Source organism: Oncorhynchus kisutch, unplaced genomic scaffold (genome assembly GCF_002021735.2).
Source record: "Oncorhynchus kisutch isolate 150728-3 unplaced genomic scaffold, Okis_V2 Okis01b-Okis20b_hom, whole genome shotgun sequence".
Lineage (NCBI taxonomy): Eukaryota > Metazoa > Chordata > Actinopteri > Salmoniformes > Salmonidae > Oncorhynchus > Oncorhynchus kisutch.
In genome coordinates this window covers 6,719,304-6,743,603 of record NW_022261978.1, presented here as the reverse complement: position 1 = coordinate 6,743,603, position 24,300 = coordinate 6,719,304, and the positions used below count along the sequence as shown (strand labels likewise).

At 42.6% G+C, this 24,300-nt stretch overlaps 1 protein-coding gene across 1 annotated transcript; it reads right to left on the bottom strand.

Annotated features, from left to right (window-relative positions):
• Positions 1–9,797: 9,797 nt before the first annotated feature.
• Positions 9,798–21,469, bottom strand: LOC116359012 (adhesion G protein-coupled receptor E2-like). The gene is made up of 4 exons (XM_031811620.1): positions 21,237–21,469; positions 19,534–19,662; positions 17,985–18,106; positions 9,798–13,460 (listed from the first exon to the last, which is right to left on the bottom strand). Exons 1-4 carry the CDS (start codon positions 21,385–21,387, stop codon positions 13,455–13,457), a joined length of 408 nt encoding a protein of 135 aa, XP_031667480.1. The 5' UTR covers positions 21,388–21,469; the 3' UTR covers positions 9,798–13,454.
• Positions 21,470–24,300: the final 2,831 nt, after the last annotated feature.

The window sequence follows — 24,300 nt, the reverse complement described above, 5'->3', positions numbered from 1 at the left end:
GACTGCAACACTATATATGTCAGCTACTACAGAGCCTGAAATGACTGCAACACTATATATGTCAGCTACTACAGAGCCTGAAATGACTGCAACACTATATATGTCAGCTACTACAGAGCCTGAAATGACACAACACTATATATGTCAGCTACTACAGAGCCTGAAATGACTGCTACACTATATATGTCAGCTACTACAGAGCCTGAAATGACTGCAACACTATATATGTCAGCTACTACAGAGCCTGAAATGACTGCAACACTATATATGTCAGCTACTACAGAGCCTGAAATGACTGCAACACTATATATGTCAGCTACTACAGAGCCTGAAATGACTGCAACACTATATATGTCAGCTACTACAGAGCCTGAAATGACTGCAACACTATATATGTCAGCTACTACAGAGCCTGAAATGACTGCAACACTATATATGTCAGCTACTACAGAGCCTGAAATGACTGCAACACTATATATGTCAGCTACTACAGAGCCTGAAATGACTGCAAAACTATATATGTCAGCTACTACAGAGCCTGAAATGACTGCAACACTATATATGTCAGCTACTACAGAGCCTGAAATGACTGCAACACTATATATGTCAGCTACTACAGAGCCTGAAATGACTGCAACACTATATATGTCAGCTACTACAGAGCCTGAAATGACTGCAACACTATATATGTCAGCTACTACAGAGCCTGAAATGACTGCAACACTATATATGTCAGCTACTACAGAGCCTGAAATGACTGCAACACTATATATGTCAGCTACTACAGAGCCTGAAATGACTGCAACACTATATATGTCAGCTACTACAGAGCCTGAAATGACTGCAACACTATATATGTCAGCTACTACAGAGCCTGAAATGACTGCAACACTATATATGTCAGCTACTACAGAGCCTGAAATGACTGCAACACTATATATGTCAGCTACTACAGAGACTGAAATGACTGCTACACTATATATGTCAGCTACTACAGAGCCTGAAATGACTGCAACACTATATATGTCAGCTACTACAGAGCCTGAAATGACTGCAACACTATATATGTCAGCTACTACAGAGCCTGAAATGACTGCAACACTATATATGTCAGCTACTACAGAGCCTGAAATGACTGCAACACTATATATGTCAGCTACTACAGAGACTGAAATGACTGCTACACTATATATGTCAGCTACTACAGAGCCTGAAATGACTGCAACACTATATATGTCAGCTACTACAGAGCCTGAAATGACTGCAACACTATATATGTCAGCTACTACAGAGCCTGAAATGACTGCAACACTATATATGTCAGCTACTACAGAGCCTGAAATGACTGCAACACTATATATGTCAGCTACTACAGAGCCTGAAATGACTGCTACACTATATATGTCAGCTACTACAGAGCCTGAAATGACTGCTACACTATATATGTCAGCTACTACAGAGCCTGAAATGACTGCAACACTATATATGTCAGCTACTACAGAGCCTGAAATGACTGCAACACTATATATGTCAGCTACTACAGAGCCTGAAATGACTGCAACACTATATATGTCAGCTACTACAGAGCCTGAAATGACTGCAACACTATATATGTCAGCTACTACAGAGCCTGAAATGACTGCAACACTATATATGTCAGCTACTACAGAGCCTGAAATGACTGCAACACTATATATGTCAGCTACTACAGAGCCTGAAATGACTGCTACACTATATATGTCAGCTACTACAGAGCCTGAAATGACTGCAACACTATATATGTCAGCTACTACAGAGCCTGAAATGACTGCAACACTATATATGTCAGCTACTACAGAGCCTGAAATGACTGCAACACTATATATGTCAGCTACTACAGAGCCTGAAATGACAGCAACACTATATATGTCAGCTACTACAGAGCCTGAAATGACTGCAACACTATATATGTCAGCTACTACAGAGCCTGAAATGACTGCAACACTATATATGTCAGCTACTACAGAGCCTGAAATGACTGCAACACTATATATGTCAGCTACTACAGAGCCTGAAATGACTGCAACACTATATATGTCAGCTACTACAGAGCCTGAAATGACTGCAACACTATATATGTCAGCTACTACAGAGCCTGAAATGACTGCAACACTATATATGTCAGCTACTACAGAGCCTGAAATGACACAACACTATATATGTCAGCTACTACAGAGCCTGAAATGACTGCTACACTATATATGTCAGCTACTACAGAGCCTGAAATGACTGCAACACTATATATGTCAGCTACTACAGAGCCTGAAATGACTGCAACACTATATATGTCAGCTACTACAGAGCCTGAAATGACTGCAACACTATATATGTCAGCTACTACAGAGCCTGAAATGACTGCAACACTATATATGTCAGCTACTACAGAGCCTGAAATGACTGCAACACTATATATGTCAGCTACTACAGAGCCTGAAATGACTGCAACACTATATATGTCAGCTACTACAGAGCCTGAAATGACTGCAACACTATATATGTCAGCTACTACAGAGCCTGAAATGACTGCAACACTATATATGTCAGCTACTACAGAGCCTGAAATGACACAACACTATATATGTCAGCTACTACAGAGCCTGAAATGACTGCTACACTATATATGTCAGCTACTACAGAGCCTGAAATGACTGCAACACTATATATGTCAGCTACTACAGAGCCTGAAATGACTGCTACACTATATATGTCAGCTACTACAGAGCCTGAAATGACTGCAACACTATATATGTCAGCTACTACAGAGCCTGAAATGACACAACACTATATATGTCAGCTACTACAGAGCCTGAAATGACTGCTACACTATATATGTCAGCTACTACAGAGCCTGAAATGACTGCAACACTATATATGTCAGCTACTACAGAGCCTGAAATGACTGCTACACTATATATGTCAGCTACTACAGAGCCTGAAATGACTGCAACACTATATATGTCAGCTACTACAGAGCCTGAAATGACTGCAACACTATATATGTCAGCTACTACAGAGCCTGAAATGACTGCTACACTATATATGTCAGCTACTACAGAGCCTGAAATGACTGCAACACTATATATGTCAGCTACTACAGAGCCTGAAATGACTGCAACACTATATATGTCAGCTACTACAGAGCCTGAAATGACTGCAACACTATATATGTCAGCTACTACAGAGCCTGAAATGACTGCAACACTATATATGTCAGCTACTACAGAGCCTGAAATGACTGCTACACTATATATGTCAGCTACTACAGAGCCTGAAATGACTGCAACACTATATATGTCAGCTACTACAGAGCCTGAAATGACTGCAACACTATATATGTCAGCTACTACAGAGCCTGACATGACTGCTACACTATATATGTCAGCTACTACAGATCCTGAAATGACTGCAACACTATATATGTCAGCTACTACAGAGCCTGAAATGACTGCAACACTATATATGTCAGCTACTACAGAGCCTGAAATGACTGCAACACTTAACAAAGAGCTGCAGTTACTTTCAAAATGGGAGGAAAGGAATCATTTAGTCCTAAATATTTCAAACACTAAAAGCATTATATTTGGGACAAATCATTCACCAAACCCTAAACTTCAAATAAATCTTCAAATGCATAATGTTGAAATTAAGCAAGCAGGTGACTAAACAACATGGAGTAACACCGGATCGTAAACTGTCATGGTCAAAACATATTGATACAACAGCAGCTAAGATGGGGAGAAGTCTGTCCATAATAAAGTGTTGCTCTACCTTCTTAACAACACTGTCAATAAGGTAGGTCCTACAGGCCCTAGTTTCTACCTTCTTAACAACACTGTCAATAAGGTAGGTCCTACAGGCCCTAGTTTCTACCTTCTTAACAACACTGTCAACAAGGCAGGTCTTACAGGCCCTAGTTTCTACCTTCTTAACAACACTGTCAACAAGGCAGGTCCTACAGGCTCTAGTTTCTACCTTCTTAACAACACTGTCAATAAGGTAGGTCTTACAGGCCCTAGTTTCTACCTTCTTAACAACACTGTCAACAAGGCAGGTCCTACAGGCCCTAGTTTCTACCTTCTTAACAACACTGTCAATAAGGTAGGTCCTACAGGCCCTAGTTTCTACCTTCTTAACAACACTGTCAATAAGGTAGGTCCTACAGGCCCTAGTTTCTACCTTCTTAACAACACTGTCAATAAGGTAGGTCCTACAGGCCCTAGTTTCTACCTTCTTAACAACACTGTCAATAAGGTAGGTCCTACAGGCCCTAGTTTCTACCTTCTTAACAACACTGTCAATAAGGTAGGTCCTACAGGCCCTAGTTTCTACCTTCTTAACAGCACTATCAACAAGGCAGGTCCTACAGGCCCTAGTTTCTACCTTCTTAACAGCACTATCAACAAGGCAGGTCTTACAGGCCCTAGTTTCTACCTTCTTAACAGCACTGTCAACAAGGCAGGTCCTACAGGCCCTAGTTTCTACCTTCTTAACAGCACTATCAACAAGGCAGGTCCTACAGGCCCTAATTTTGATGCAGCTTGACTACTGTTCAGTCGTGTGGTCAGGTGCCACAAAGAGGGACTTACTGTAGGAAAAGTGCAATTGGCTGAGAACAGGGCAGCATGGCTGGCCTTCTGTTGTACACAGAGAGCGAACACTAATAATATGTGCGTCAAACTTTCCTGGCTCTAAGTGAAGGAGAGATCGACTTCCTCATTACTTGTATTGATGAGATGACTGGACATGTTGAAAGGACCAAGCTGTCTGTTTGAACTACTGGCACAAAACTCAGACAGCCATACATACCCCATAAGACATGCCACCAGAGGTCTCTTCACAGTCCCCAAATCCAGAACAGACTATGGGAGGTGCACAGTACCACATAGAGCCATGACTACATGGAACTCTATTCCACAGTACTACATAGAGCCATGACTACATGGAACTCTATTCCACAGTACTACATAGAGCCATGACTACATGGAACTCTATTCCACATCAAGTTCCTGATGTAAGCAGTCAAATTTGATTTTAAAAACAGCAGGGACTGTGAAGCAACACAAACATACACACAGACACGCATACACACACAATAACGTACACACTATACACACATGTTCACATTAATTTTGTGTTGTAGACATGTGGTAGTGGAGTAGGGGTCTGAGGACACACACTTAGTGTGTTGTAGACATGTGGTAGTGGAGTAGGGGTCTGAGGGCACACACCTAGTGTGTTGTAGACATGTGGTAGTGGAGTAGGGGTCTGAGGGCACACCCTTAGTGTGTTGTAGACATGTGGTAGTGGAGTAGGGGTCTGAGGGCACACACCTAGTGTGTTGTAGACATGTGGTAGTGGAGTAGGGGTCTGAGGGCACACACCTAGTGTGTTGTAGACATGTGGTAGTGGAGTAGGGGTCTGAGGGCACACCCTTAGTGTGTTGTAGACATGTGGTAGTGGAGTAGGGGTCTGAGGGCACACACCTAGTATGTTGTAGACATGTGGTAGTGGAGTAGGGGTCTGAGGGCACACCCTTAGTGTGTTGTAGACATGTGGTAGTGGAGTAGGGGTCTGATGGCACACACCTAGTGTGTTGTAGACATGTGGTAGTGGAGTAGGGGTCTGAGGACACACACCTAGTGTGTTGTAGACATGTGGTAGTGGAGTAGGGGTCTGAGGACACACACTTAGTGTGTTGTAGACATGTGGTAGTGGAGTAGGGGTCTGAGGACACACACCTAGTGTGTTGTAGACATGTGGTAGTGGACTAGGGGTCTTAGTGTGTTGTAGACATGTGGTAGTGGACTAGGGGTCTTAGTGTGTTGTAGACATGTGGTAGTGGACTAGGGGTCTTAGTGTGTTGTAGACATGTGGTAGTGGAGTAGGGGTCTGATGGCACACACCTAGTGTGTTGTAGACATGTGGTAGTGGACTAGGGGTCTTAGTGTATTGTAGACATGTGGTAGTGGACTAGGGGTCTTAGTGTGTTGTAGACATGTGGTAGTGGACTAGGGGTCTTAGTGTGTTGTAGACATGTGGTAGTGGACTAGGGGTCTTAGTGTGTTGTAGACATGTGGTAGTGGACTAGGGGTCTTAGTGTGTTGTAGACATGTGGTAGTGGACTAGGGGTCTTAGTGTGTTGTAGACATGTGGTAGTGGACTAGGGGTCTTAGTGTGTTGTAGACATGTGGTAGTGGACTAGGGGTCTTAGTGTGTTGTAGACATGTGGTAGTGGACTAGGGGTCTTAGTGTGTTGTAGACATGTGGTAGTGGACTAGGGGTCTTAGTGTGTTGTAGACATGTGGTAGTGGACTAGGGGTCTTAGTGTGTTGTAGACATGTGGTAGTGGACTAGGGGTCTTAGTGTGTTGTAGACATGTGGTAGTGGACTAGGGGTCTTAGTGTGTTGTAGACATGTGGTAGTGGACTAGGGGTCTTAGTGTGTTGTAGACATGTGGTAGTGGACTAGGGGTCTTAGTGTGTTGTAGACATGTGGTAGTGGACTAGGGGTCTTAGTGTGTTGTAGACATGTGGTAGTGGACTAGGGGTCTTAGTGTGTTGTAGACATGTGGTAGTGGACTAGGGGTCTTAGTGTGTTGTAGACATGTGGTAGTGGACTAGGGGTCTTAGTGTGTTGTAGACATGTGGTAGTGGACTAGGGGTCTTAGTGTGTTGTAGACATGTGGTAGTGGACTAGGGGTCTTAGTGTGTTGTAGACATGTGGTAGTGGACTAGGGGTCTTAGTGTGTTGTAGACATGTGGTAGTGGACTAGGGGTCTTAGTGTGTTGTAGACATGTGGTAGTGGACTAGGGGTCTTAGTGTGTTGTAGACATGTGGTAGTGGACTAGGGGTCTTAGTGTGTTGTAGACATGTGGTAGTGGACTAGGGGTCTTAGTGTGTTGTAGACATGTGGTAGTGGACTAGGGGTCTTAGTGTGTTGTAGACATGTGGTAGTGGACTAGGGGTCTTAGTGTGTTGTAGACATGTGGTAGTGGACTAGGGGTCTTAGTGTGTTGTAGATATGTGGTAGTGGACTAGGGGTCTTAGTGTGTTGTAGACATGTGGTAGTGGACTAGGGGTCTTAGTGTGTTGTAGACATGTGGTAGTGGACTAGGGGTCTTAGTGTGTTGTAGACATGTGGTAGTGGACTAGGGGTCTTAGTGTGTTGTAGACATGTGGTAGTGGACTAGGGGTCTTAGTGTGTTGTAGACATGTGGTAGTGGACTAGGGGTCTGAGGTGTAAAATCTGTTGTGAATGTTTTGTAATGTTTTTAAACTGCTTCAATGTTGCTGGACCCCAGGAAGAGTATCTGCTGCCTTGGCTGGAACTAATGGGGATCCTTAATAAATACTAATACAACACACACCACGATACAACAACACTACACACTACACACCACACACCACAACACACCACACCAACACAACACACAAATGAAAACTGTCACATCCTTATCACGCTCACAGTAGATCCAAGTTGTTGACATGGTTTACCATCAGATACCATCAGATACCAACTAACTAAGTTATAAATGAAGACATGAGACAGAGAGGAAGTTGAGGTGGAGATTAAAAACACCCAGAAAACCACAGCACACTAGTGCTAAAAATGTTACCATGGTAACCATCCTAGCATGCATCCCAAATGACAACCTATTATATGGTGCACTATGGGCCCTAGTCTAATGTAGTGCACTATACAGGGAAAGGGGTGTCATTTGGGCCTCAACACTACAAAGAGGAAGCTGCCAGTGGAATAACGGTATCTACAGCAACAGAGGAAAGTCCCTACTGTAATATAAGCACCACACTCAGATCAGTTTACATAGTCCCTTACTGATCATCATTATCCAGGCTTACACAGTAACTGAACCTAGACCTGTCCTTATGGGGCAGTTTGCAGTGGCACAACAGTAACCTCTGTTTGAGGAAGTAGCATGGGGAACAGTGAGGGTAGTAACCTCTCTAACAGTCTAGATCAGGGGGGTCACACTCATTTTGCCAAGTGGGCCGCATTTGATCTTCAACCTGTTCCGGAGGACCGCACTTAAAATGTCATATATTTCCTCTGCATCGTTTTCTCTGAGAGCTCCATCACTATTTGACTGTCTATATATAAGACACATGAACCATGTCAGTTTCATTCCAATATTAAACTTCATATTCACATTACTTCACATTACAGTGTAATATAACAACAACGTTTCAAATAGAAACAATGGATTTTTTAGATAAAAAATTATAAAAAGTTGCTTAATTATGAAATTATTAAAAATATTAAGAAACATTCCACTCCAGGACACTGCTCCCTCCTTTCCTCTGAAGTGTACACTTGTTCACTACTTCAAATCTAAAAGCATTGGATTGGTTGAGGCATTCTAGTGTGAGTTCAGTGAAGGAAAGTGAACAAGTGTACACTTCACGAGAGAGGAGGGATTATTGGGACGCACCCCGAGTCTTAGTTCTGCCGCATGCAAGACGATGTGTTGGGGTCACGTTCATACTGGTTTAGGGTACTGGGTCACGTTCAAACTGGTTTAGGGTACGGGGTCACGTTCAAACTGGTTTAGGGTACGGGGTCACATTCAAACTGGTTTAGGGTACGGGGTCACGTTCCAGTCCAACTACAATGCAGTCGTTGCATTGCTTCAACCAATGGCTGTGTGCTACGTAGCTGTAGTTGTATTCATTCTGGATCCCCATTAGTTCCTGTCAAGGCAGCAGCTACTCTTCCTCTTCCAGCAAAATGAAGGCAGTTTTAAAAACATTACATTACATTGATAACAGATTTCACAACATATTAAGTGTGTCCCTCAGGCCTCTACTCTTCTACCACTTATCTACAACACAAAATCCATGTGTACATGAGTGAATACTGTGTATGTTATCTTGTGTTTATATGCACTTGTCTATGTTGCTTCACAGTCCCCGCTGTTCCATAAGGTGTATTTCTTGTTTAATCAAACTGTACTGTTGGCGTGAGTTACTTGATGTGGAATAGAGTTCCATGTAGTCATGGCTCTATGTAGTACTGTGGAATAGAGTTCCATGTAGTCATGGCTCTATGTAGTACTGTGGAATAGAGTTCCATGTAGTCATGGCTCTATGTAGTACTGTGGAATAGAGTTCCATGTAGTCATGGCTCTTTGTAGTACTGTGCTCCTCCCACAGTCTGTGCTGGACTTACAGCTCAGTCAGGCATCAGATTACTGCTATATCACGTGATGGGTACAGCTGTGAGTTCAGGCAGATGTCTGGATTGGAATGTGGCCAAAAGACAGGGGTCATGGGGTTAGAGGTCGGGGGTCAGAGGTCAGGGCAGGTTCAGGGGTCAGGGATAGCATGGCCTCAGCCGTCTCATCTGTGCCGGGCGCACAGAGGGCTGCGCACCGAGGGAACCCACACACACTCATCCTCATCTGTAGTGGACACACACACACACACAAGCTAAGCTGAGATCCTCGCATCACACACACACACACATACACACACACACACACACACACACACACACACACACGAATGCACAAATACACACACACATCCTCATCTGTAGTGGACACACACAAAGCATGCTGAGCCCTTGCCACACACACAGACACACAAACACACACACACGGACACACAAACATGCCGGTCTCACCTATCAATCACACTTGCTCAAACCAAACAGGGTATCCATTACAGCCATTGCCGTGCTGATGTGACAACATAATATTATCTGCGTTGTCGTGGAAATTACCACCAGGGACTCAAAGTCAAACTTAAATGAATCATTCTTTATTATCAGCAAGTTCCAACAAACTTCATGCATAGTACACATCGGTCAGGAGCTCTGCCGGGACAGTCCCGTTAGTTCTCTAATATACGGCTATCTAAACAATTCATATAAGCATGATTTACATGATTCATTATTCATCATCAACGTTGGTTCCTGCAAGTGACTGACTGACTGATAACTAACAAGGTTTCTTCTCTCAAATCTGGGACCTTGAAACTGAGATACTCTTTTTGGTTCACAGAACAATGTTCTGGGCGTACTGCCAATTGGTCTGAGGAGGAGGTCACAGTCACCTGCACGAACCAAGATAGAGTGAGAGGAGATGCTGTGTACAATTCAATGCTACCTCTTCAGACAGCAACATTTTCCCTCACTTTCCCTCCTTGTATTACACTGTGATAACTATTGTTAAAATTGTTAAAATTGTTAAAATGGATTTAAACATGTCGTTTTTCAAAATTAAAAGCCTGAAACCAGACAAACTATTTACTGTATGACAAATTATTACCACCAATATTCTTAATAGAAATGTCTAAGACAAATGTCACATAGAATAACAACACACTGTTAAAACCATTTTATCAAATTGGCTTATACTCCCTGTAACATTGACGACCTCACTGCAGAGTTACAGGGTCAGGTTTGGTAGAGGGCTAACCCTTAGGGAGAAATCCCGACCATACAGCAGAACCAATCTGGAGAGATTTTTTTGGAAGCAAGACAAAAACAAAACAAACAAAACATCATACAACAAACAAAACAAAAACCACAATTCAAACAACAACCAAGAACAACAACCACAATGCACTTCTTCCCTTTTGACACATTACTCACATCGTGTTTTATGCGTCCAAAACAACAACAACAACACTGCCGGTTAAGTAAAAAATTTACAAATCAGAATAACAAATTAAATCAAATGACATACCTTAATAACTCCATAAGGAAATAATTGTATCCCATAAGGTAATTCAAGATATAATAATATGGACTGGAGACAGGTTTCCCTCATTCAGGGGCAGCACTCTCTCTCTCTCTCTCTCTCTCCCTCTCCTCCTCATGGTCTGAATCACACATAGGACTATTGATAAAACATGTGTACATGACCAATCTGATTTAATTTATAATCTTCTTACTAATTATCAGTGTTTACATTTGACATCTAAATCTCACCCAATGTCTCTAGCCTTTCTAGTGAGGGTGATTAGGCCTGAAAGGCAGAATAGAGGTCGGAGGTCATTCAACCCTATTAAGTGAGTGTTTATTTCTCCATTCTTTCCCCGTACTTCCGAATCTTAAAGACGTTTCAAACATTTCAAACATTTTGTGTACAAGGTTTACACTGGGGTTTTCAGTACATTTCTTAATCTCTCTAGAGTAGGAGGAAGCATTCAGAATTTTGGATGAAAAGCATGCCCATAATTAAACAGCCTGCTACTCGGGACCAGAAGATATGATATGCATATAACTGGTAGATTTGGTAGATTTGGATAGAAAATACTCTAAAGTTTCCAAAACTGTTAAAATCGTGTCTGTGAGTAAAACAGAACTGATTTAACAGGCGAAAATCTGAGAAAAATCCATTCAGGAAGTCTTTTTGGGGGGGGGGGATTTTGTAGTTTTCTATTCAATGCCATTACAGTATCCATTGATTTAGGACTCAATTTGCAGATCCTATGTCTTCCACTAGATGTCAACAGTCTTTAGAAATCGTTTCAGGCTTGTATTCTTATAAATGAGGGAGTAAGACCAGTCTGAATGAGTGGACACTACCGTGTCGCAGAGCTTTTTCATGCACAATCCCGAGAGAGCGCATTTCTTGTTTACCTTTTATATTGACAATGTTATTGTCCGGTTGAAAATTTATAGATCATTTAGGCCAAAAACAACCTGAGGATTGAATATAAACATCGTTTGACATGTTTCTATGTACTTTAAGGATATCATTTTTTTGTCTGCCTGTTTTGACTGCGTTTGAGCCTGTGGATTACTGAAGAAAACGTGCGAACAAAACTGAGGTTTTTGGATGTAAAGAGACTTTATTGAACAAAATGAACATTTATTGAGTAAATGAATGTCTTCTGATTGCCACCATATGAAGATCATCAAAGGTAAGGGATTAATTTTATCTCCATTTCTGAGTTTTGTAACGCTTCTGCTTGGCTGGTTACTGTTTGGAATAATTTGTCAACTGGGCTATGATCTAGGCTAGGTATGTTCTGGGCTAGGTATGCTTTTGCCGAAAAGCATTTTAGAAATCTGACACCGTGGTTGGATTAACAGGACAATTTCCCTTTGTGCAACATTTGTACAAACAAATAATGAGGGATCTCCCTTAAAGATTAACTTCTTGTTAATCCAGCCGCTGTGTCAAATTTCAAAAAGGCTTTACGGTGAAAGCATACCATGTGATTATCTGAGGACAGCGCCCCGTGTAAAAAAAAAGCATACAATCATTTACCAGCCAAGTCGAGGAGTCACTAAAGTCAGAAATAGCGATAAAATGAATCACTTACCTTTGATGATCTTCATATGGTTGCACTCAGAGACTCCCAGTTACACTTATAATTCATCCTCAGGTTGTTAATTGTATTTATAATCAATAATATTTAAACCGGACAAAGACTGTTGACATCTAGTGGAAGCCATAGGAACTGCAATATGATTCCTAACCCATTGGATTCTCTATTGGTATTGAGTTGAAAAACAGCCACATGAAAACAATTCCACTTCCTGGATGAATTTGTCTCAGGTTTTCGCCTGTCATATCAGTTCTGTTATTCTCATAGGCATATTATTTTAAACGTTTTGGAAACTTTAGAGTGTTTTCTATCCGAATCTACTAATTATATGCATATGCGAAATTCTGGGCCTGAGTAACAGGCAATTTACTTTGGGCACGCTTTTCATCCGGAGGTGAAAATACTGCCCCCTACCCAAGAGAGGTTAACAGCAGGGAGATAGGTATGCTAAGGGGCGGCAGTAGCCTAGTGGTTAGAGCATTGGGACAATAACCGAATGGTTGCTAGATCGAATCCCCAGAGCTGGAAGAAAAACATATATGTCGTTCTGCCTCTGAACAAGGCAGTTAACCCACTGTTCCTAGGGCATCATGGTAAATCAAATTTAGTTTTTAATTAACTGACTTGTCCAGTTAAATAAAGGTTCAATAAAAATCTATTAAAAAACAGCCTGATCCAGGTATCTTTATACTGTATATTACAACAGTGTCACTAACTGATAAATGCCTCAGCAAGTCTTTAAAAAGGAAATGTACACAATCTGTAATGGCTCTGTGATGCCAGACGCTGGGAGATGAGAAGTAAGTACAGGGTATGAATATTTAATGGATTAACAGACACGAAAAACAGGAACAGCGTCTGGACAGGAGAAACAAAACAACATCAATGCAGACGCGGAAAATTAACTGGAGGGGGTGACAGATATAGGGTAGATAATCAATGCCGTGATGGAGTCCAGGTGAGTCCGATGAAGCGCTGGGGCGCGTAACGATGGGAGAGGTGTGAGTAATGATGAGCCGTCTGGCAACCTCGAGCGTCAGAGAGGGGGAGCAGGAGCAAACGTGACAAAATCATTGGTAAACTCATCAGAAAACTTGATAGTGGAATTTCCATCAGTCCTGGAAGAAAGAAAATAAACATATACTTAGTTTTCACTATGCTACATCTTAATTAGTGCTAAAAGTCTTCATCTTAATCTAATAATCAGTGCTAAAAGTCTTCATCTTAATCTAATAATTAGTGCTAAAAGTCTTCATCTAAATCTAATAATTAGTGCTAAAAGTCTTCATCTTAATCGAGTTTATTGCATCTTGGGCAAGAAGTCTTGATGAAACCATGTGTAAACAGAATCATACTTCAGACACTTCAGATGATACAGTGTCCCATTAAACAGAATCATACTTCAGACACTTCAGATGATACAGTGTCCCATTAAACAGAATCATACTTCAGACACTTCAGATGATACAGTGTCCCATTAAGTAGAATAGGCACCTTCTAAAGTAAACAATCCCAGCTCCTTTCTTGTAATCTAATCATTTTGAACCTGTTGCATTGACATGCAGAACCAGTCCACAGATTGGACAAATCAAATCAAATCAAATCAAATTTATTTATATAGCCCTTCGTACATCAGCTGATATCTCAAAGTGCTGTACAGAAACCCAGCCTAAAACCCCAAACAGCAAGCAATGCAGGTGTAGACACACCTACTCATTCAAGGGTTTTTCTTTATTTTACTATTTTCAACATTATAAAATAACAGTGAAGACATCAAAACTATGAATATAACACATATGGAATCATGTAGTAACTAAAAAAGTTTTAAACAAACCAAAATATAATCTATGTTTTAGATTCTTCAAAGTAGCCCCCCGTTGCCTTCATGACAGCTTTGCACACTCTTGGCATTCTCTAAACCAGCTTCACCTCGAATGCTTTTCCAAAAGTCTTGAAGGAGTTCCCACATATGCTGAGCATATGTTGGCTGCTTTTCGTTCACTATGCAGTCCAACTCATCCCAAACCATGTATATTGGGTTTGAGGTCGGGTGATTGTGGAGGCCAGGTCATCGGATGCAGCACTCTGTCACTTTCCTTCTTGGTAAAACAGCCCTTACACAGCCTGGAGGTGTGTTGGGTCATTGTCCTGTTGAAAAACAAATGATAGTCCCACTAAGTGCAAACCAGATTGGATGGCGTATCGCTGCAGAATGCTGTGGTAGCCATGCTGGTTAAGTGTGCCTTGAATTCTAAATAAAACACAGACCGTGTCACCAGCAAAGCACCCCCACACCATTACACCTCCTCCTCCATGCTTCACGGTGGGAACCACACATGCGGAGATCATCAGTTCACCTACTCTGTGTCTCACAACGACACGGCGGTTGGAACCAAAAAACTCACATTTGGACTCATCAGACCAAAGGGCAAATTTTCATCGGTTTAATGACTATTTCTTGTGTTTCTTGGTGCAAGCAAATCTCTTCTTATTATTGGAGTCATTTAGTAGTGGTTTCTTTGCAGTAATTTGACCATGAAGGCCTGATTCATGCAGTCTCCTCTGAACAGTTGATGTTGAGATGAGTCTGTTATTTGAACTCTGTGAAGCATTTAATTGGGCTGCAATCGCTGAGGCTGGTAACTATAATACTGATCCTCTGCAGCAGAGGTGACTCTGGGTCTTCCTTTCCTGTGGCGGTCCTCATGAGAGACAGTTTCATCATAGTGCTTGATGTTTGTTGTGACTGCACTTGATGAAACTTTTAAAGTTCTTGAAATGTTCCACATTGACTGACATTCATGGCTAAAAGTAAGTTCTTGAAATGTTCCACATTGACTGACCTTCATGGCTTAAAGTAAGTTCTTGAAATGTTCCACATTGACTGACCTTCACGGCTTAAAGTAATGATGGACTGACGTTTCTCTTTGTTTATTTGAGCTGTTCTTGCCATAATGTGGACTTGGTCTTTTACCAAATAAGGCTATATTCTGTATACCACCCCTGCCTCTTCAAATGAACTTTTAACAAAGCAAACCTGTTAATTGAAATGCATTCCAGGTGACTACCTCATGAAGCTGTTTGAGATAATGCCAAGAGTGTGCAAAGCTGTCATCAACGCAAGGGCGGCTACTTAAATTTATTTTACACTTTTTTGGTTACTACATGATTCCATATGTGTTATTTGATAGTAGAAAATAGTTCAAATAAAGAAAACCCTTGAATGAGTAGGCGTGTCCTAACTTTTGACTTGTACTGTCTACTCTTTCTGTCCCAAATGTCCCTTACAGCCTGTTTGAGTTCAGTGAGTTCTGTTCATTTTCACTGGCAGCTTATCTATTTGTCCACAGGAAGCTTATCTTTAACCCAAACAACAGATGACAGCCTCTAATATGATGAGTCTCAATTCCTCTTTTCCTCGTATGACCTTGTATTCAAAACACTTCAAAATACTAAGACACCACATTATTAAAGTGCTCTCTGAAAGCCACTAACAACATATTACATTAACAAATCTCTAGTACCACATTATACTCTACATACATTGTTACATCATCACATCTCTAGTAACCCATTATACTCTACATACATTGTTACATCATCACATCTCTAGTAACACATTATACTCTACATACATTGTTACATCATCACATCTCTAGTAACCCATTATACTCTACATACATTGTTACATCATCACATCTCTAGTAACCCATTATACTCTACATACATTGTTACATCATCACATCTCTAGTAACCCATTATACTCTACATACATTGTTACATCATCACATCTCTAGTAACCCATTATACTCTACATACATTGTTACATCATCACATCTCTAGTAAACCATCATACTCTACATACATTGTTACATCATCACATCTCTAGTAAACCATTATACTCTACATACATATTTACATCATCACATCTCTAGTACCACATTATACTCTACATACATTGTTACATCATCACATCTCTAGTAAACCATTATACTCCACATACATTGTTACATCATCACATCTCTAGTAACACATTATACTCTACCTACATTGTTACATCATCACATCTCTAGTAAACCATTATACTCTACATACATTGTTACATCATCACATCTCTAGTACCTGAGTATAATATTCATACAGTATATTTGGTAATAGTACTCTCTCTTTTCATATCTTCACATCATGCAGAATCCCTATATAATGTTAAAAACTCAGCTCACAGATTTGGTTGGGGTATTAATTCAGACACACACCTCTTTCAAACCAGTGGACAGAACTGGTTGAGTTATTCATTCAAACACACACCTCTTTCAAACCAGTGTACAGAACTGGTTGGGGTATTCATTCAGACACACACCTCTTTCAAACCAGTGGACAGAACTGGTTGGGGTATTCATTCATACACACACCTCTTTCAAACCAGTGGACAGAACTGGTTGGGGTATTCATTCATACACACACCTCTTTCAAACCAGTGGACAGAACTGGTTGGGGTATTCATTCAGATACACACCTCTTTCAAACCAGTGGACAGAACTGGTTGGGGTATTCATTCAGATACACACCTCTTTCAAACCAGTGGACAGAACTGGTTGGGGTATTCATTCATACACACACCTCTTTCAAATCGGTGGACAGAACTGGTTGGGGTATTCATTCATACACACACCTCTTTCAAACCAGTGGACAGTACTGGTTGGTGTATTCATTCAGATACACACCTCTTTCAAACCAGTGGACAGAACTGGTTGGGGTATTCATTCAGACACACACCTCTTTCAAACCAGTGGCTGGAACTGGTTGGGGTATTCATTCAGACACACACCTCTTTCAAACCAGTGGACAGAAGTGGTTGGGGTATTCATTCATACACACACCTCTTTCAAACCAGTGGACAGAACTGGTTGAGTTATTCATTCATACACACACCTATTTCAAACCAATATTAATACCCCTGAAAGCTCTCATTCACTCAGTACAAATAATATCTCTTATTATCCCAAATTCAATACTTCAGCTTACCAATTATTTTCCAAATATCGATGTGTTAATATCCACATTTCAATCTCTTAATATCCAAATGTCAATCATCTTAACCTGTCATTTCAACACTCATATCCACATTCCCTTAGTACTATTCCCCAACACACCCAGGAATCCCCTCGGGTTACTCCTTATGCATCTTCAACCATTCTCTTGTCGTTACCTTCTTCTGCGGTTCCTCTACAGTCTCTATAGTCTCTTTAGTATCTATAGTCCCTCAGTATCGATAGTCTCAATAGTCTATAGAAACATAAATGCTTTAGTCTCAGTGGATTCCTTAGTAGCTATTGTCCCTATAGTCTCTTTAGTATCTATAGTCCCTCAGTATCGATAGTCTCAATAGTCTATAGAAACATAAATGCTTTAGTCTCAGTGGTTGCCTTAGTAGCTATTGTCCCTATAGTCTCTTTAGTATCTATTGTCACTAAGGCATCTTCAGTCCCTTTGAATCCATATTCTCAATAGTCTATATAAACATAAATGCTATAGTCTTTATGGACTCTATTAACTCTGCCCATACATACATATGTACAGTATGTAGTGATGTCTCAAGCTAAAGCAGTCAATCAATCAATCAATCAATCAACAGAACTCACCATCAAAGTGTGATTAGAGAATCTGAACCCAGGTTGGCACTGGCAGTGGTAGCTCCCGAAGGTGTTGAGGCAACTGGTGTTGCTGCCACAAACCTGAGGTGTCTCCTGGCACTCATCGAGGTCTGAAGAGAGAAGGAAACATGTTGATAGGGCAGTGACTCCATAACTTCTCCTCCAGTGACTCCCTAACCTCTCCTCCAGTGACACCCTAACCTCTCCTCCAGTGACACCCTAACCTCTCCTCCAGTGATTCCCCAACCTCTCATCCAGTGACTCCCTAACCTCTCATTCAGTGATTCCTTAACCTCTCCTTCCAGTGACTCCCTAACCTCTCCTCCAGTGATTCCCTAACCTCTCTTCCAGTGATTCCCTAATCTCTCTTCAAGTGATTACCTAACCTCTCCTCCAGTGATTCCCTAACCTCTCCCCCAGTGATTCCCTAACCTCTCCCCCAGTGATTCCCTAACCTCTCCTCCAGTGATTCCCTAACCTCTCCTCCAGTGATTCCCTAACCTCTCCTCCAGTGATTCCCTAACCTCTCCTCCAGTGATTCCCTAACCTCTCACCCAGTGATTCCCTAACCTCTCCCCCAGTGATTCCCTAACCTTTCCCCCAGTGATTCCCTAACCTCTCCTTATCCTCTCCACGTATTTGATGTAACTAATGTAGCTGATTTAACAAATGAAAGGCTTGATGATCAGGTGACCATTAGAATCAGCTGTGCTAGTTGTGGAATACTTCAAAGAAGAGGACTTTCTGTTTTTCTAGAGGAGAAGTTGGGGAATCACCGCTCTACAAATATGGCACAGAACAGAGAAGATAATGCAAAGTAACGTTTTGTTTCCTTGACATGTAGGATTCACACATACAGACAAGCACACAAACACGCACAGACAATCTAAACTGAGACCTGAGCCTCTCACTCGGCTGTTGCTGTTTCCTCTACATGAATATGTAAATACACATAATCACATTGACACAACTTACATAGAATAATATCATGGTTTTTGTACAGTAGCTGATAACGTGGCATTCATAGCTGTTGCTGTCGCTACACTCATTGATGTCTACAAGAGGACCAGAGATAAATACAGAGATAATGAGAGAAAGAAAGAGAGAGACAGAGACAAAGAGAGAGGGTAAGAGAGAGAGAATGGGGAGAGGGGGAGAGGGAGATAGGAAGAGAGATATAGGGAGAGAGGGGGGAGAGAGAGAGAGAGAGAGAGAGAGAGAGGGTAAGAGAGAGAGAATGGGGAGAGGGGGAGAGGGAGATAGGAAGAGAGATATAGGGAGAGAGGAGGGAGAGAGAGAGAGAGAGGGTAAGACTGAGAGAATGGGGAGAGGGGAGAGGGAGATAGGAAGAGAGATATAGGGAGAGAGGGGGGAGAGAGAGAGAGAGAGAAGGGGTGTAGGAAAGAGGGTTTCACTCTGTTTTGTCCTTGATCATACACAAAATATACACAGTATGTAGTGATGTTTCCAGCTGAAGCAGTCAATCATTCATTCAAGAGAAGACAAACATACAATGATGCCCTCATGTTGGACTAACCTTCACAGTGCCCAGCATAAGCAGAGAATTTGAAACCAGGTTTGCATTGGCAGTTGAAGCTCCCGATGGTGTTGAGGCAAATGGTGTTGCTGGTACAAAGCTGTACTTTCCCCTGACACTCATCGAGGTCTGTAGAGAGATGGAAACATGGTGATAGCGCAGTGAATCCATAACCTGTCCTCCAGTGATTACAAAATCTCTCCTCCAGTGATAACCTCTCCTCCAGTGAATCCTTAACCTCTCCTCCAGTGATAACCTCTCCTCCAGTGAATCCCTAACCTCTCCTCCAGTGACTCCCTAACCTCTCCTCCAGTGAATCCCTAGCCTCTCCTCCAGTGATTCCCTAACCTCTCCTCCAGTGATTCCCTAATCTCTCCTCCAGTGATTCCCTAACCTCTCCTCCAGTGGTTCCATAATCTCTCCTCCAGTGATTCCATAATCTCTCCTCCAGTGAATCCCTAACCTCTCCTCCAGTGATTCCCTAACCTCTCCTCCAGTGATTCCCTAACCTCTCCTCCAGTGATTCAATAACCTCTCCTCCAGTGATTCCATAATCTCTCCTCCAGTGAATCTGTCCTCCAGTGATTCCATAATCTCTCCTCCAGTGAATCCCTTTTTTGATTTATTTTATTTATTTCACCTTGATTTAACCAGGTAGTCTAGTTGAGAACACCTTTATTTAACCAGGTAGGCTAGTTGAGAACACCTTTATTTAAGCAGGTAGGCTAGTTGAGAACACCTTTATTTAACCAGGTAGTCTAGTTGAGAACACCTTTATTTAACCAGGTAGGCTAGTTGAGAACAAGTTCTCATTTGCAACTGCGACCTGGCCAAGATAAAGCATAGCAGTGTGAGCAGACAACACAGAGTTACACATGGAGTAAACAATTTACAAGTCAATAACACAGTAGAAAACAAAGGGGGAGTCTATATACAATGTGTGCAAAAGGCATGAGGAGGTAGGCGAATAATAACAATTTTGCAGATTAACACTGGAGTGATAAATGATCAGATGGTCATGTACAGGTAGAGATATTGGTAGTGCAAAAGAGCAGAAAAGTAAATAAATAAAAACAGTATGGGGATGAGGTAGGTGAAAATGGGTGGGCTATTTACCAATAGACTATGTACAGCTGCAGCGATCGGTTAGCTGCTCAGATAGCTGATGTTTGAAGTTGGTGAGGGAGATAAAGTCTCCAACTTCAGCGATTTTTGCAATTCGTTCCAGTCACAGGCAGCAGAGTACTGGAACGAAAGGCGGCCAAATGAGGTGTTTGCTTTAGGGATGATCAGTGAGATATACCTGCTGGAGCGCGTGCTACGGATGGGTGTTGCCATTGCGACCAGTGAGCTGAGATAAGGCGGAGCTTTACCTCCCTAACCTCTCCTCCAGTGATTCCATAATCCCTCCTCCAGTGAATCCCTAACCTCTCCTCCAGTGATTCCATAATCTCTCCTCCAGGACCTCAAGACAGTGTGTATTCCAGAACTGACACAGCTAATTTAACACAATTTATATAGAATAATATCATTATTCCCTGACCCCCCCCCCCCCCCCCCCCCCCCCCCGCACACCCACACACAGTTGATGATCATTAACATGGTCTACAAACTCTCAGTACTGCACAGATAAGACCAAGTAATGGTTTGTTACCTTGACATGTAATATTCACGTACACACACACACACACTATAATCCTCACCCTTACACTCCCCAGTGAGAGCAGTAAACTGGACAGTCGTTGTGGATCTGAACCCAGGTAGACACTGACAGTAGAAGCTCCCCTGTGTGTTGTAACATGCGGCATTACTTCCACAGGGTGGGTTACTGTCCCACTCTTTACACTCATCCATATCACCACATTGTTGACTCCCTTTGGCTGTGTAGCCCCAGGGACAATATCTGGCCTCTAGGTTCCCCAGCAGACTGAAATTAAGACCTGTGAGGAGACACAGGAGACAGAGAGAGACAGAGAGAGGACAGAGAGACAGAGAGAGACAGAGAGACAGAGAGACAGAGAGACAGAGAGACAGAGAGACAGAGAGAGACAGAGAGACAGAGAGAGACAGAGAGACAGAGAGAGACAGAGAGACAGAGAGACAGAGAGACAGAGAGAGACACAGAGAGACAGAGAGACAGAGAGACAGAGAGAGAGAGAGACAGAGAGACAGAGAGACAGAGAGAGACAGAGAGAGACAGAGAGACAGAGAGACAGAGAGACAGAGAGAGACAGAGAGACAGAGAGACAGAGAGAGACAGAGAGACAGAGAGAGACAGAGAGACAGAGAGACAGAGAGACAGAGAGAGACAGAGAGACAGAGAGACAGAGAGACAGAGAGACAGAGAGACAGAGAGAGACAGAGAGAGACAGAGAGAGACAGAGAGACAGAGAGACAGAGAGACAGAGAGAGACAGAGAGACAGAGAGACAGAGAGACACAGAGAGACAGAGAGACAGAGAGACAGAGAGACAGAGAGACAGAGAGAGACAGAGAGACAGAGAGACAGAGAGACAGAGAGAGACAGAGAGACAGAGAGACAGAGAGAGACAGAGAGACAGAGAGACAGAGAGACAGAGAGAGACAGAGAGACAGAGAGACAGAGAGAGTTATTATTTGTTCATCCAAGCAAGATCCAAGATGGCGTAGCAGTAAGTCGTCCTGTCGTGTCGTGTCCCTGTATATTTTGTTTATATTTTGTTTATTTTTCGTTTTTTTTTACATATTTTTCGTTTTTTACATAGCTATCCCTTTTTAAAAACATTTTGCTAAACCTAAGCTTCCAAATACGCTGGATCTTCACAACTAGCTATCTAGCTAAAACGCAACCCTGGACGATTACCCCTGGCTAGCGTTTCCACCCACTTAGCTTGAAGCTAGCCCGGCCTGCGCTACCACCGTAGCATACTCCTGAGCTACAATACCCGGGCCCACGACCGGTCTATCGATGTCACCGCATGAAGAGGAATAAACAGACTCACCCCATCGCGACGTCCCCCAAAGGCTAACTCTCTAGCCCTCGCTATCTCCCTGCTTGCTAATTCGGCCTGCTAACTGCTAGCTTGTCCAGCTCCGGTCCGCTAACTGCTACCTTGTCTAGCCCGGGCCTACAAACTGTTAGCTTGTTAGCACAGGCCTGCTAACCGCCTGAATCGCCGCGTCCCAAACGCCCACCGGACCCATATTTACTTTCTATCTCTTTTGACTTTTAATTTGTTTATACCTTCCGGAAACCTGCCTCACCCAATGTGATACGGAATCGCTATTATTTTTTATTTATTTTTAGAACACACTCAAGAACCTCCAGAAGCTAACCAGCTAACTAGCTACAAGCTATTTAGTCATTGTTCGTTTTTTTTAACCTGGATAACACTCGCCAGTCCAGCTTCCCTTCCCCATCCACCGCTGCCCCCTGGACACTGATCTCTTGGCTACATAGCTGATGCACGCTGGACTGTCCATAAATCACGGTACTCCATTCTGCTTGTTTGTTTTATCTGTTGGCCCCGTTGCCTAGTCTACGCCATTTTACCTGCTGTTGTTGTGCTAGCTGATTAGCTGTTGTCTCACCTACTGTTTTAGCTAGCTTTCCCAATTCAACACCTGTGATTACTGTATGCCTCGCTGTATGTCTCTCTCAAATGTCAATATGCCTTGTATACTGTTGTTCAGGTTAGTTATCATTGTTTTAGTTCACAATGGAGCCCCTAGTTCCACTCTTCATACCCCTGATAACTCCTTTGTCCCACCTCCCACACATGCGGTGACCTCACCCATTACTACCAGCATGTCCAGAGATACAACCTCTCTCATCATCACCCAGTGCCTGGGCTTACCTCCGCTGTACCCGCACCCCACCATACCCCTGTCTGCGCATTATGCCCTGAATATATTCTACCATGCCCAGAAACCTGCTCCTCTTATTCTCTGTCCCCAACGCTCTAGGCGACCAGTTTTGATAGCCTTTAGCCGCACCCTCATACTACTCCTTCTCTGTTCCGCGGGTGATGTGGAGGTAAACCCAGGCCCTGCATGTCCCCAGGCACCCTCATTTGTTGACTTCTGTGTTCGAAAAGCCTTGGTTTCATGCATGTCAACATCAGAAGCCTCCTCCCTAAGTTTGTCTTACTCACTGCTTTAGCACACTCTGCTAACCCTGATGTCCTTGCTGTGTCTGAATCCTGGCTCAGGAAGGCCACCAAAAATTCAGAGATTTCCATACCCAACTATAACATCTTCCGTCAAGATAGAACTGCCAAAGGGGGAGGAGTTGCAGTTTACTGCAGAGATGGCCTGCAAAGTAATGTCATACTTTCCAGGTCCATACCCAAACAGTTCGAACTACTAATTTTGAAAATTACTCTCTCCAGAAATAAGTCTCTCACGGTTGCCGCCTGCTACCGACCCCCCTCAGCTCCCAGCTGTGCCCTGGACACCATTTGTGAATTGATCGCCCCCCATCTAGCTTCAGAGTTTGTTCTGTTAGGTGACCTAAACTGGGATATGCTTAACACCCCGCCAGTCCTACAATCTAAGCTAGATGCCCTCAATCTCACACAAATCATCAAGGAACCCACCAGGTACAACCCTAACTCTGTAAACAAGGGCACCCTCATAGACGTCATCCTGACCAACTGGCCCTCCAAATACACCTCCGCTGTCTTCAACCAGGATCTCAGCGATCACTGCCTCATTGCCTGTATCCGCTACGGAGCCGCAGTCAAACGACCACCCCTCATCACTGTCAAACGCTCCCTAAAACACTTCT

Bases quoted from the DNA above. Each gene is read 5' to 3' on its own strand.
- LOC116359012 (XM_031811620.1), bottom strand. From the start codon at position 21,387: ATGGATGAGTGTAAAGAGTGGGACAGTAACCCACCCTGTGGAAGTAAT. The intron at 19,663-21,236 runs GTGAGGATTATA...ATCTCTCTACAG, and splicing joins TCTCACTGGGGAGTGTAAGG to ACCTCGATGAGTGTCAGGGG. The intron at 18,107-19,533 runs GTTAGTCCAACA...TTCTCTCTTCAG, and splicing joins TTATGCTGGGCACTGTGAAG to ACCTCGATGAGTGCCAGGAG.